Here is a 16,041-nt window from a genome sequence, read left to right on the forward strand (position 1 = left end):
TTCGAATTTTAAGGTCTGTTGGTAGTGCATTCCACTGTGAATACTAATCAGTGATGTTGTGAAGGAAAAAGCGATGTGTTTTTGAAATGAATACGTCAACAAATGCTTAAAATGATCGAAATACGTTAATATTACATGTTAATATAAAATGTTCCTGTTACATATATACCTAAATACATATATGTAGCTGACTTACTGGCTTTGTACTGTGGCGGGACTCTACAGTGCTTTAAGGACGCATTTGTTTTCTTGGCGCTGTCAAAATGTGCATGACAGCTAGAATGTGTCATCAACATACATTATAACAATAGTAATAATAAAGTTAATCGCCTATAATTAAGGACTTCTTAAATTACAATACATGAATGGATTTATAATAAACGATAGACACTATGGTTTCCAGTATGCAAAATAAACGCTATGTACATCTGTACTTCTTCTGTACTATACTACAATTTTTTTTAACTGCTCATATTAGTACTATATTTACTGCACATATTGATATGATATTTCCCTGAAGTGGTATTTGTCTTCTCTTGTGCTGTACATTATTAAAGACAGAGCAATTATAGGGATATCACATTCAAGTGTACTTTATAAACATGAGGCTATGTGTTATCCAAACTGCCCCCTTAGCAGTATGCTTAGTGAAAAGGATAGTGTGTTAAATAGAAACATTTACGTCCAAACATAACTATAAAGTCCACTATCGGCTGGAGTTACTGCAGTGATGTCGATGCCAAGCTCGCAAGCAAAAAAGTAGGCGGATATGCGGCAAAACCCGCAAGACCAGGTGGCTTAGCAAACGTATGCCAGCTGGCACGGTCCGATGAGTCTGGGTGGGCAAGTGTGGTGTGGATAGTTAGGACGACGAAGAAACGGGCACCAACCGGAAAGCCTGGTGCGAGCTTAAACAAAAAGGAAGACGTTAGCTGTGGGACCAGTACGACATGATTCAAGCACGCGGAACTGGCTCAACAGATAACACAATGACATGTCTTTAGGTAGCTCTACCATCTACTGCTCCAAAAGGTTCGCATGTTTTGTGTCTTTGTATTGCAGCACTGGCATGCTTGTTTAACAGTCTGAAGCATTCCAAAACCTGTTGGATCAACATTATTTAGCGATTCAAAAGAGAAACACCAGAGTTATTACAAATTCCTGTGACAGAGTCACCTTCTGGAGACTGACTAATAAACCACACCACAAGAAACACAAATCTAACACCTGCTCACTGGTTATCCCAACATTGAAGGCGTGCCGGCACTATTTGAAGAAAATCTTAAAAGTAACAAAAGGGCCGCTGTTTGAGCGCGTGCTATGTTTGCGAGGTGAAAAGGCCCGAAGGTGGAAAGAACAAACAAGCACCTGTTTTTTCTTCTCCTCTGTAGTGTCTTAACCTCAATGAACCACTTTGACAAAGAACTTGGCCCGCTGGTGTTCCCCTAAAGGCAACACTTCACACTTTGGACATCCAAGAAACCAAACATTCATGACTTTTTTTTTTTTATAAATAATGTCACCACCAAATGATTATAGAACGTAAATTAAGGGACATATGAGCACTTTGAAAAGACATTCAAAAAAAGGTTTTCATAATGTATTTCTACTGCTCAAAAATTATTTTTGATATAATTAATCTACTTAGACTTAGACTTAGATTAACTTTAATGATCCACAAGGGAAATTGTTCCACACAGTAGCTCAGTTACAAAGGATGGAAAGGACAATGCAGGTATAAAATAGACTAAAAATGTACCGTAGTAGCAATATAAAATATAACATATATGTAATACTTACATAATATATGTACAGTATATGACTTATACTGATATATTATATGTTTATATAATATATACAATATATAACAATTAGCATGTACAATATTACAGTTTATGGAACAGCTGCAGCATAAACTAGAGAGTAGATCCAGCAGAAAATAAACATTATAAACAAAGAGAGGTAGCTAACATAGAAAGTGTCAGGTAATAGACAGATATCATCTATTGCTGTATGGCGAGTGATTATACAGCTGGATGGAGTGCGGAATGAAGGAGTTCTTGAATCGAACACTGTAGGAACGAAGCTGAAGAAGCCTGTTGGAGTATGAACTCTGCAGTCCCTCAATTGTCTGGTGGAGTGGGTGGGCAGGATTGTCCATGATGGCCTGCAGTTTGTCCAGTGTCCCCCTGTCCCTCACTGACATAAAGGCCTCCAACTGCATGCCAATAGTTTGGCCGGCTTTCCGGATCAGTTTGTCAATCCGGAATATACTATATATACTCTATATTTAGGCTGTGATTACCCATCAGAAATTAACCATTCACAAGCTGGTCTCGGCAGGCTTACAGGATTCCACCTGTACAAACGACTGTCTTATTTACTAAACAAGCAATACAAGAGAATCTCTAAGATGAAATGCCAGTTTAACAGCATCAATAATAACCTATGAGTGACAAGAATAATTGCTCTGACTTGCTTAAGGAGAAGTCGTTTGGTGCCATCTGTTGATTCCAATCCAGACCTTGAATATAGGACAAAATAAAAGTCGGACATTTCTGACATTGTCAAAAGTTCTAAATTAGTAGGTTTTAAGAATTGCATACATGCTAAAATGAATTAAAAAATAACTTTAATGGATTTGAAGCCAAATTATTTGCGGTTAAACCTAGTATTTTAAAGATTAAATGGGTCCAAAACAAACAATTATCCAAAACCAGTACAAAAACAGCTCAAGACAAAGTGGCTCAGCACTTTTCTCTGTTTCTGTCATCTTTACTTATCATTAGTAACTATAAGTTGCCAATACTACTAAAAAAGAAACTTGACTACAACTGGACTGAAAGATGCCTTAAAGGATTACTGTTTTGTTAAACTAGGATCGGGTAAGTGGTTGATAGATTCCTTTTTCTATACAAATCAGAGATTGGTTGATGAGTAGACAAATCCAGACGGTTTTTACCGTTGTTGTGTCCTGGTGTTCACAAGCCTAAATACTGTACTCATGTAAAAAAATTCCTTCAAAAGCGAGGGAGACACAATTACATTTCCGGATTCTTTGTCACACAAATGCAGGTAATGTGTGAATTCCAGGAAAGTGTGTGTATTTCCACAGCACTGGCAAGAATGTAAGTGCAAGCTGGAGTGAACACGTCATCTTAGGACTAGACTAACGTCCATCCACTCTGCGGAGCCGCTTTTATTACTAATCCTTGCCTCCAGGGCGGAAAATAAATTAAGTTTCTTAAAAGTATCATTGTCACTGCAGGACTACAAGAGGATGAAAAGCTAAACATGCTACACTACACAATAAGACGCTACAAGAAGCAGCTAACCGTCAAGCTAGAGCTTTTTTTGTAAATGTTGTTATTGTTCACAAACTCAGGAAATACGTTGTTATAGTAAGGTTAAGGGCAAAAATCTAATTATTTAAATGAGAGCCAACAGTAGTTTTTACTTTTGTTTAGTTATCCTGCACTATTCACTTTATTTTGCGCAAAACATTGTACCACGACTAGTACCACAAATTTAATATATCATCTGGTTTATACTAGCAAATTCCAAATGTAATTAAATAAGCTGAATTAAAATGTCTTATTGTTCTAAGTTACTTGCTTAAAACATTTCAGTTCCATAACCTATTGTCAAAGTATCGGATCAGGACTCAAATTCAGATCAGATTTGAGGCAATCAGTCAAGTGTTGGGCCAACAATGCTGATTGGGACAAGTAACCACTTGTATAACTTGCCATTTTAAACGATTACTTATTATTATTATTAAAGATCGACGAGTCTCTTATTACGAGAGTAGGTATCATACTTGCCAACCCTCCCGGATTTTCCGGGAGACTCCCAAAATTCAGCGCCTCTCCCGAAAACCTCCCGGGACAAATGTTCTCCCGAAAATCTCCCGAAATTCAGGCGGAGCTGGAAGCCACGCCCCCTCCAGCTCCATGCGGACCTGAGTGACGTCAGGTGCGCAACACCACGTAAATCGTTGGCCAACCAAAAAGCAACCTTAGTACGCTATAGCCAACATTCACCAGGAGATGGCAACAGACAAAAATAGATCACTATTACATTCCTCCCCTTTTAGAAATGTATAGAAGTTACTCTAAATAAATAAACAACCCAACCAAAAAATGCAGCAGCTCAATTAAAAAACTGTACCTAAGCCACATTCTTTTCTTTTTTTTTTTAGTACTGAACTCTTAACCCCCATTTGTAAAAAAATAACATGCTTATTATACAAACAGTATTTGTACACCTTTAACACAGATTTTTATGCTGTCTTCAGAGATTCAGTTTTTTTTGGTGGTACTCGAAACCTTTCTGGGTACCTGCGAAAGGGTGTTCAGCATGGTTGGAAAAATAGTGACAGAGAATAGAACAAGGATGGACAATTCAACCCTTAACTCAACAATGAGTAGATGAGTGTTATGTGTGTGTATATGTGTAAATAAATGAACACTGAAATTCAAGTATTTCTTTTATTTATATATATATATATATATATATATATATATATATATATATATATATATAATAAAATAAATATATACATAGCTAGAATTCACTGAAAGTCAAGTATTTCTTATATATATATATATATATATATATAAGAAATACTTGATATATATATATATATATATATATATATATATATAAGAAATACTTGACTTGGTGAATTCTAGCTGTAAATATACTCCTCCCCTCTTAGCCCCGCCCCCCAACCACGCCCCCGACCACGCCCCCCACCCCCCGAAATCGGAGGTCTCATGGTTGGCAAGTATGAGGTATGAAGATTTACAGTTCTGCATATGTGGTTTGAAAATCCATGCCATCAACATCCCACCAAAATCCATCAACCTATAAGACTGCTGGGAAACAGTTCGAGTATGCTAGATACTAATCCATAGGTCCCGTTCATCGAGGGGATGTTTATTTACCCCCTTTGCTTCCATGCAAAGATGAAGATATAAGAGAAACAACACATGAGGGGCCAGGCAGGAAGTGGATACTGAGCTCTGCGATTCTCCATCATCAGCTCTAAACAGGGGGGAACACTGTGTTTTACTTGAACAAAGAAAGACACAGACATTGTTGTGTTAATGAGAGGCCCCTAAAAGGCTAGCTGGCGCATCCTGCAAAAACAAAACAAAGTTTGAATACATCGCTCACCAAAAGGGACCAGAAGATAATTAGCCACTCTGTGTTTATCCTACGCCAATGGCACGAAAGTCAATTTTGTGAACCACAGGTTTACCAATGTCCAAGATAAGCATTTCATGAGAAAATACGTATTAGTTGGATTAATAATAAGTTACCATAATGGACCAGTAACAGAAAATTAAGTTATCCAAGAGTCGATTTTCAGTCACAAATTGACAAACATCCAATCAGGTGACCAGGAAAGTCTCAGAGAGCCAGTCTAGATTAAATTCATCATGTTGTTTGCCCAAATTACAGAGTTATCCTGTAAATGGAGAGAGAAACATGGTCATTGGGAGCAATTTAGGAGAGTCTATTTTCTTGTGTTGGACTTGACTACGGAAATGTTGAGCCTATTCAAAGCTGTTCATTTGTGCTACTGGGTGGAGTTTATTTACACAATCTTAGGTTGTGGACAAGGAGAAATGCCAGCAAAAAGTTTGGCATGTCTACAGTAGCTTATTTATGACTGGAGTTTTGGAAAAATAGTACTGAAAGGTGATTTAAATTGGAGACTGAGAAAGGCACACAAACTGAAGATAGAGCAGGTGTATTCAAGACCAAATTGCATCACCATCTTCCTGTGCCCTTTACAAGACTTTGGCCTTTTCTTTTAAAGGCCTCATCCGTGAGGAGAGCCAGTTTCTAAATGCCTCGCCATTAACAGATTTATAACATTGATTGCGACCTTAATAAGTCAACAGGTATATGACCTTAGAACATATTCTCACTCTCTCTTTTTAACAGCCAATTTTAGAAAGGTGGATGAGCAAAATCTATCAAGTGTGGGTTGATGCAGTTCCTTTTGCGAGCTCTTCAATGAGGTGTTGTCTGACCCGTGATGTTTTTCCCTTCTCTTCTCTTTATCTTGCTGCCAACATTTACAGAGTGTCGGGACAGCTGCAGGCGCTCAGATTCAACTCCTCTCTTCATTTGCCTCAACGCTTTTCCCTTCAGTCCACCTCCTCCTTTAGGCTCGGGGCCCAGTCAGTTCAGTTTTGGTAATTTATATTCCCAGATTTTATCCACCGAGGAGGATGAGCCTGTTTCAGATTATATTGAGGTGATTTACAGTATGTATATAGAGACAACTATATTTATCCCAAAGACCAAACAGAGAGAACCCTCAAACAGATGCATCAGCGTTTCCGCTGTAATGACTTTGATGTGTCTGCAGTTATTAGAAGGCACATTTAAAAAAATCAGCAGTCCTTGTCAACCAAAACCACATTGTTGCTTTCAAAAACAAACACACGCTACTCACTAGAAAACATAGCGCTGGCAAAGACAAGCTCAGGTGGAACCAACAAGTTTCTGCTGAGATTTTGAAAAAGTGCAACACTGGTGCAGCGTGTGAGCTATATTCCAACGTTGCGTCATGCTTTAAGCATAGGTGACCATTTGTAGTTTTAGCACAGACTTCAAACTTCCTGCCCTTTCCTACTTCCATTGGAGGAGAGCCATGGGTCACAGACACATCACATGAAAATGTTTGACGCTTTGGCAGCAATGTACCTTTGAATACATCTCATATTGTGACATTAGTACAATATATAGGGTATATGTGCTTGTACAATTTTCGTAGGTATATACAGGTTACAGCTGGGTCCGAGCTGTTGAGAATGTACCATGTGGAAAATAGAACGCCCCGATGGAGTGTGATTATCGCAATCGTACTTTCTTTTATGATCAATGATATCTTTGAACATGTTGAAGGCAGTGATGGGCGTTCATTATTTGCAAATGACGGAGCTTTATGGAAACTTGGTGGAAATGTTTGTTACATCACAAATAAAATTCAAGAGGCAGTAAGTCCATCCATCCATTTTGAACCGCTAATCCCTTACAGCAGTGGTTCTCAACCTTTTTTCAGTGATGTACCCCCTGTGAAAATTTTTTTAATTCAAGTACCCCCTAATCAGAGCAAAGCATTTTTGGTTGAAAAAAAGAGACAAAGAAGTAAAATACAGCACTATGTCATCAGTTTCTGATTTATTAAATTGTATAACAGTGCAAAATATTGCTCATTTGTAGTGGTCTTTCTTGAACTATTTGGAAAAAAAGATAGGTTTTTATTTATATTTATAAAGGATTTTTGCATTGTTGCTATATTTAGAATATTTAAAAAAAATCTCACGTACCCCTTGGCATACCTTCAAGTACCCCCAGGGGTACCCGTACCCCCATTTGAGAACCACTGCCTTACAGGGTCGCAGGTGGTGCTGGAGCCTATGCCAGCTGCATTCGGGCGGAAGGCGGGATACACCCTGGACAAGTCGCCACCTCATCGCAGGGCCAACACAGATAGACAGACAACATTCACACACTCGGGCCAATTTAGTGTTGCCAATCAACCTATCCCGAGGTGCATGTCTTTGGAGGTGGAAGGAAGCCGGAGTCCCCGGAGGGAACCCACGCAGTCACGGGGAGAACATGCAAACTCCACACAGAAAGATCCCGAGCCCAGGATCGAACCCAGGACCTTCGTATTGTGAGGCACACGTACTAACCCCTCTTACACCGTGCAGCCAGAGGCAGTAAGTATGGTGGAAAAATGGTCTTTTCTGTGTGGTTTTAAGTTTTCAGTGGGGAAAACAAAAAAAATTGTGTTTACGCGGAAGAGGAGAGTCCTTGCTCCTATGACATTGTATGACCAAGTAATAGAACAAAATTTAATTAATTCAGGTTTTTGGGTGGGTGAATGGACGCTAGGCTAGCATGGAATGTACATGTTGCCAGCATTGTTTCCAGTGTATTTTCTTTCAGCGCAGATAAATGTATTGTTTTTCCGGTTTACCTATGATGTCACACGAGGCATCTGCGGATCCTTACAAATTTTTGTGCGTGATGTCCGCTGTAATATTGGCACAGATTACAAATATTATATCTCTAATGGCGATGCCCCTGTTAAATATCAGACAGCATCAACAACTGATCTTAAATTGTGCTACGAACATGACGCTACTACCAAGAATGTATCGGAGTGGATGCAGGTCCGAAGCAAGGTGGGAGAGTTTTTTTACGGAGGAATTTTCGGACGGAGAATAATGGAAACAATACTCTTGAATGTCTCAGAGTTTTTTCAAAAGGCTCTGTGGATTAATGGAAGGAGTTTTAAATCCGTAGGAAAAGACCGTTCGTGCCCCGACTGATACTGTTCCAAATGAAGGTTGCTATTGTTCTGGACTATCATGCCGTTTGTGTGGAATACAATAGAGTTTTTTATAACCAGTTTGAGGTGCACAAATGCAGTGTAAAGAGGTTTGTGTGCGCTTTGTTATCCGCCTTTAACATACCTGCTTCATTTTCTATTGCATCTCATTCGTATTTCGTTTGGGAGTCCGAATTAAGCCAGCATTTTACATTGCCTTAGCTACCTTCTTAAATACATCTCTGTTTCTGTTTTTTCTACCATCGATGCATTTAAAAATGTGATGTACTTTAAATTTGTGAAGCAAATAAACAGTCTCAATTGTTGCTTATGTTTTTATTGAATGGTAGCTGCTTCCGGGTTATATCTCGCACTTTGACACTGGCGCATGCGCGATGCGAAGGGTCCTCTCCGGCCGCACACACCGCCTTGCATAATCCAGGTGTGTTAGTCCGACTTTTCAAAAACTGTACACGATTAGATTAAGGTGTTTTCATGGGTTGAAGGAGGCTAATTTGGAGCCAAACTATTTGAGATATTGGAGTAATTTATTTCATGGACATAATGACTGATAGTTGAAGACCGTTGGAATACAAAATACAGAACCATTTGGCAGTGTTTACAGTTGAGCCATTGGCAATCACAGCAGCACTACAGTGGGTAGAAGAGTCAGCTAAAAAAAAGGTGTTGGTCTGCTCTGACTTAAGGTTAATCTCTGTTCAAAATTTTAGGTTGCAAAGCAGACAAGATATAGCGACATGACAAATATGAAATATTGAGAGGGTGAATACCAGCGCAAGGTTTCTATGGGTTCCGGCTCACAAATGCATACAGGGTAATGAATTGGCAAATCAGCTGGCAAAGCAGACACTAAAGTTGGAGCAGCTCAGAGCAAGACAGAGGCAAAATCATTAATTAAAGGAAATCTTTTGAAAAAGTGGCAATTACATAAAGACATGAGTACAACAGGAATACATTATGCAACACAGAACACGGTAGGAATGGGAAGAACTGTAAGGGAGAGAGCTTACTTTCAGTGAAGTTTCTAAAAGAGACACGGTTATGGCATTGAATTTAGTCAGGGAAGGAATATAGGTGTGGATGTGAGGAAGTGAGAAAGGAGGGAACTCACGCTCACACTCCAATACAGTAGGAGTAGGAGCAAGCTGGCTACCATTGAACCAGAAACAGCACATATTGTCTCCCTGTCCTGAATGCTAAGTACAATAAGATAACCGTAACACAAGCAGTGTTTACTGATTATGTGATGCAACGCTCGCCACTTTCGCTTAAGTAAGTTAGAATAGCAACCTGTTCGAGCTTAGAGGTTCTACTGTGCCTAGTTTGTTTACACGTGGTCCCACTGGGTAGAATGTACGAACAGGGCCTTCAGTGGCAGCACTCTCTGCATTCTTTCATGTGTTTGTGTGGAGCTAGGCAACCAAAGAGGTGCCCCACTACCCTACATCCATGTGAAAAGGACACCCGAACTGCACACGCACGCTGCATTGATTTACAATCCCTTTGGACGAGGTTTGTGTGCTAGGGTTTCCTTGCCTTTAAGAGTTATAAATATAACTGTCATACAATCTATTATGTGTACGCGAGTGAGCATGTTTACCATGTCGAGGTCTTGGGAGACTCGTCTTTTGCGTAATTCCTCCATGCGGTCGCTGACGTCGCTGAAGCACGTGTTGTAGTACTCGGAGTACTCCTGAGCAAGGTCATCTATGTTCCCCAGTGAACCATCCTGTAGAGAGGAAAAAGGGAAACATTTGCTTTCATTTCAAAAGGCTGTTCAACATTATATACAAAAGCTTGAAACATAAATAGTAGGGCTGTGAATCTTCGGACACCACACAATTACATTTTTGGGGATAACGATTTGATTCAGAATCGATTCTCGATTCATAGCGATTATTGATTAAAACTCAATACTTTTTAATATTTTTGGGTGCCAGTTCTATGATTAACAACATTCCTCCATAAATAGATAAACAGCTGTGATTATGTATTACTTAAAAGAAAACTGGTTTTGTTGAATAAAATTCTACCCAAACATATACTAAATCACAGCATGGCTAAGGTGATAGAGCAGCTGTGCCAGCAACTTAAGGGTTGTGCTTGGACAAGAAGCTTCACCCTTGCTCCTGATGGGTCGTGGTTAGCGCCTTGCACACCATCAGTGTGTGTGAATGGGTGAATGCAGAAATAGTGTCCAAAGAGCTTTGAGTACATTGAAGGTAGAAAAGCGCTATACAAGTATAACCCATTTACTATACTCCATTTAAATAGGACAACAAGAGAGGTATCCCACACTTTTCTAAAGTAAACCTGTACAACAGATATGGGCGTCTTCATCAACAATATGATTTGCTTGAGTGGCTGGACAGGACAGGACAGGATATATATATACAGTATATTTAATAAATAAATAAAAATAAATTGATTTTTGGAATCGATTAAGAATCACTTTAATTGCAATTTATTAAACTTTTTTTTTTTTTGACAACCCTAATAAATAGTGTACACAAACCACAACTGTTTCAACCAAGCCCCAAACAATGGAAGTGCACACACGCATTGTTCTAACTGAATAATCACTGCACATACTTTCACAACAAACTGAAAGCTTGAAAATACATTTCTATAAAAAGGTCTGTATTATTTGGGCATTTACTCATTCTTGTCAGGCCAGTGAGTACCAGACTATGGTTGGTTCAGATGCCCTTTCCCCGTTCAGTTGTTTCCTAAATCCAAAACCAAAACACACACTTCCACTTGCAGCAGTTCAGTTCCTGTCTTTGTGTGAGTTTAGAATGAGAACTGAGAATCAAAAACGTTACATTCTGCAGAACTTTAAGCAACTTTTTCTTCAAAATGTAAGTCACCCTTGCAGTGGAGGCACAACCAATGAATATTCATCAGTGTTGATCTACCACCCCACCCGCCAGGCAGACAACCAGCATTGAGTCACTTGTGCGAGGGTCCGAACAGTCCCTCTCAGACTTTCTAAACCGATGCCAGGCGACAAATGAATGGATCACTGTGACCGAGGTATTCTTTGGAAATGTGTGTTTAAATTTTGAGATAACACACATTTGCATACAGCAGATTCACAAATACAGCCAAAGCAGGTGTGGCGAGTATTACTGTAACAATGCTACCAAACACACACATTCCCTCTCAAGCGTCCAGTTGGGCTGGAAGCAATCCAGCCCATTCCCAACATATGAGTAAAGCTGCTCTGTCTAAACACATGCAATCAGCTAACAGAGACTCCCAATGGGAGAACTCCCTGACATGGTTTAATCAGCTAAAACATGCATGCATTAAACAAGAGGATCTCCAGCAGTTCCTGAATGTGCAGGAAAGTACACTAGGTGTGAATTCTCGCTGTGCCATCTCCGTGAACGCACAGTCTCGATTGAGCATGCCTTGTCTGGGCTGCACATGTGCATTTGAGTTGAGTCCATGTGTTTGCATGTTAATAACAGATTACACCTGTGGAATAGGTTTTTAAAGAGGTTCTGAGACAGCTGACCTTTAGGAAAATAAGGGAAGAACTTCAGGGGAGTGTCACCAAGCATGTGTTGTAAAATGTAGGCATGGACTGGAAGCAGAATATCCCATAATCCATCATAGGGTGAGGCTATGATAAAACATCTGCACCATGACAAGAGAAAGTCTATGTCTATCAGATAAAGTTATATGAGAACATTCAAGCTCTTCCACGTTTTACCAATACATCCTGTTAAAAAAACAGTGAAATTACAACAGGGGTCAGCACAAGCACATAGAAAACAGCGACTCAGATGTCTTTGCATTACGTAATTGCACCTCCACCCTGAATAAAAGGGAGGGACTGACTCCCAATGTTGACTGAGAAGGGCAATAAAAAAAAAAAACATCCAAGAAAGAACGTGTTGTAGCAGTCTTGTGTGTGCATTGTTGGTAAAGAGCATGTGTCATATGTTCTAGATCGCAGGGAGGGGTCATACTGTAAAAATAATTAGCTGGATGACAAGTGACAAGTTGTTGAACGCTTAAAACGCATAGTTGCTTGCCCTCCACCTCATGTTGTGCTTAAAAATGCTTTGGAAAACATGCTAGCATACATGTAATACAGATATCCTCAAAGTTGTATAAGTGTTACACAAACTGCCAATAACTAAATGGCAATTAGTTTCTAAGTCCCCGAGCAGACGTTTTAACCAATCTTGTAACCTGTTTGCTTACTTACCACTAGAAGAGAAGTTGTCTCGTATGTTTACTGTTATTTAATACCAAAAATGTTATGCAAGAAGAAATGTAAATATGTTGAATGTAACATAAGGTTTTCTGTTAAAATAAATCCAATAATGAATTTTTTTGTGGTGTTATTTATTTAGAAAAATATTGAAATACATTTTGGTACGAAAATATTAGTATCAGGACAACCCTAGACCTACCTAAAGGTGTGCACCAAATTTCAAGGGGGAGTCGGCTAAACCCCCTACAGTTACTGTAGCATTTTGTTGACAGAAATTACAAGTCAACTCAACTTCCATCCATCCATTTTCTACCGCGTGTTCCTTTTGGGGTCGCGGAGGGTGCTGGAGCCTATCTCAGCTTATGGGGTTTAAATAACAGCACAGCGATGTGCTGTACCGTATTTTTTGGATCGTAAGGCGCACTTAAAAACCTTTCATTTTTCTAACAATCAACAGTGCGCCTCATAACCTGGTGTGCCTTGTGTATGAATTATTTCTGGTTGTGCTGACCTTGAACTAATTTTAGACAACACATAGTGTAATGATAAGCGTGACCAGTAGATGGCAGTCTCACATAACAGACCGCAGGTTGAATAAAGCCTGTTCAATAAATGACTAGCAAGCACCAGTAAGACCAAAACGTTGATGTTTCATTGAGAATATGCTTTAGTACGATTTCGGTAAGCTACGAAGCTGCACCGCTTGATGGATTGTCGGCGCAGTATGTCTACCGTAGTCAGTGTCACCTAGTAGGAGACATTATATGGCGTTTTGTTAGGACCTATTAAGAAAACTTTTCTTACCTTTTCTTGGTACCTGCTGATGTGTATTTGAGGTCTACTAAAGTCCCTAAAATTTGTGCGCGTCCGCTATTGTAGTCCGCACCGACACCGTAGTGAATAAGCTCCTTCTCTTTCTCCATCCTCTTGTTGTGGGACATTCATCCTACGCTGTTTGCAATTTGAAAATATAAAGTAGCGTGTAGTTTCTAACTTAATCTGTCAGTAGCCACGCGATGGAAGTGCTAACAACTACAACAAAGGATGACGGGGAGACGACGATGTCAAAGTGGAGCCACAAAACGGCGCATCTTGAAGAGACAGTCAGAACAGCTTGACATCACATCACGGTCTGTAAAATATAATCTACCGGTATGCAAAATGCTGACCAAAGAATCACCATTACATGTTGTGTAGGCCACAAGGAAGTGTTTTAAAGGGGAACATTATCACCAGACCTATGTAAGCGTCAATATATACCATGATGTTGCAGAAAAAAGACCATATATTTTTTTAACGGATTTCCGAACTCTAAATGGGTGAATTTTGGCGAATTAAACCCCTTTCTAATATTCGCTCTCGGAGCGATGACGTTACAACGTGACGTCACATCGGGAAGCAATCCACCATTTTCTCAAACACCGAGTCAAATCAGCTCTGTTATTTTCCGTTTTTTCGACTGTTTTCCGTACCTTGGAGACATCATGCCTTGTCGGTGTGTTGTCGGAGGGTGTAACAACACAAACAGGGACGGATTCAAGTTGCACCAGTGACCCAAAGATGCGAAAGTGGCAAGAAATTGGACGTTTGTTCCGCACACTTTCCTGACGAAAGCTATGCTACGACAGAGATGGCAAGAATGTGTGGATATCCTGCGACACTCAAAGCAGATGCATTTCCAACGATAAAGTCAAAGAAATCTGCCCAGACCCCCATTGAATCTGACGAAGTGTGTGAGCAATTCAGGGACAAAGGACCTCGGTAGCACGGCAAGCAATGGCGGCAGTTTGTTCCCGCAGACGAGCGAGCTAAACCCCCCTGGATGTCTTGGCTCACACCGTCCCGAAGATGATCAAGAGAAGAATATCGACCCTAGCTTCCCTGGCCTGCTGACATGAGGGTATGTCTACAGAATATATTAATTGATGAAAATTGGGCTGACTGCACTCTCTAAGTGCAATGTTGTTGCCAAATGTATTTCATATGCTGTAAACCTAGTTCATAGATGTTAGTTTCCTTTAATGCCAAACAAACACATACCAATCGTTGGTTAGAAGGCGATCGCCAAATTCGTCCTCGCTTTCTCCCGTGTCGCTGGCTGTCGTGTCGTTTTCGTCGTTTTCGCTTGCATACGGTTCAAACCGATATGGCTCAATAGCTTCAGTTTCTTCTTCAAATTCGTTTTCGCTACCTGCCTCCACACTACAACCATCCAATTCAATACATTCGTAATCTGTTGAATCGCTTAAGCCGCTGAAATCCGAGTCTGAATCCGAGCTAATGTCGCTATAGCTAGCTGTTCTTTCCGCCATGTTTGTTTGTGTTGGCTTCACTATGTGACGTCACAGGAAAATGGACGGGTGTTTATAACAATGGTTAAAATCAGGCACTTTGAAGCTTTTTTTAGGGATATTGCGTGATGGGTAAAATTTTGAAAAAAAACTTCGAAAAATATAATAAGCCACTGGGAACTGATTTTTAATGGTTTTAACCATTCTGAAATTGTGATAATGTTCCCCTTTAAATGTAGAAAAAACATTTAAATGGCCCCTTTAATGCGCCTTATAATCCAGTGTGTACGAAAATAGACCTGTATAGACTTGTTTATCGGCAGTGTCTTGCACTTTAGCGCTTTATAGTCCAAAAAATAGTATTTGTCGGAACAATAATAACACAGGCAACACATTAGGGGAAAATGTTTTGGCCAAATTTTCACCCGATTGTTTGCAGCGGTTCATCAGAAGAGTTACAACATGGGGTATCATTTATTTTTACTGTAGAGTGTAAGGTATGATATATCTTCCTGAGAAACCTCTGCAATTGACATTTGTTTGTGGTCTTTCTTTTGGCAGTTACACATTTCGGGAAAACATGTCATGCTTGTCCATGCAGTGTGTTATAAAGAGACATATAAAAGTGAAATCAGTTACTTTTATTGCTGCCATAGAAATTAACAGTATCATCTTACCCTAATGTAGCAGCAGAATGGTAACATAAGGCCGGGTCGCTTAATCAATTAGCCATGGAATTCCTGACATAGCATTCCGGCAACCACATAGACTCGGCGTCTTAAGACCGCTTACTTCTTTGTATCAAACAGCACACGTTTGATAAAAATCAAGAGGTTTAAGAAGTACTTTGTCTTTTTAAAACCAAATAAACATTTTGTAATACGTTCAACTTCATTGAAACGGTCTTGCCTGTTGTATTGGCCGTTTTTGGATTCAGTTGACAGTAGGGCTGGGCGATATATCGAATATACTCGATATATCGCGGGTTTGTGTCTGTGTGATATAGAAAATGACTATATCGTGAGATTCGAGTATATGTTCTCACACAGTTGCTTTTAGCTGCGGGCATTACACTGCAGGTGTTTCCCACTCTTTCTTGTGTCTCCTTCTCACAGAGACATAAACAAGCGCACCTT

At 39.7% G+C, this 16,041-nt stretch overlaps 1 protein-coding gene across 6 annotated transcripts in view; it reads right to left on the reverse strand.

Moving 5' to 3' along the window:
- Positions 1 to 16,041, reverse strand: part of LOC133576485 (SAM and SH3 domain-containing protein 1-like) — a 487,427-nt gene that overhangs the window by 79,376 nt on the left and 392,010 nt on the right. For all 6 annotated transcript variants that reach the window (XM_061929754.2, XM_061929753.2, XM_061929760.2 and 3 more), the window contains exon 2: positions 9,984 to 10,112. In XM_061929754.2, coding sequence (XP_061785738.2) covers positions 9,984 to 10,112 — 129 coding nt within the window. The remainder of the gene's footprint in view (positions 1 to 9,983; positions 10,113 to 16,041) is intronic.

Source organism: Nerophis lumbriciformis, linkage group LG34, assembly GCF_033978685.3.
Source record: "Nerophis lumbriciformis linkage group LG34, RoL_Nlum_v2.1, whole genome shotgun sequence".
In the NCBI taxonomy this organism is placed as follows: domain Eukaryota; kingdom Metazoa; phylum Chordata; class Actinopteri; order Syngnathiformes; family Syngnathidae; genus Nerophis; species Nerophis lumbriciformis.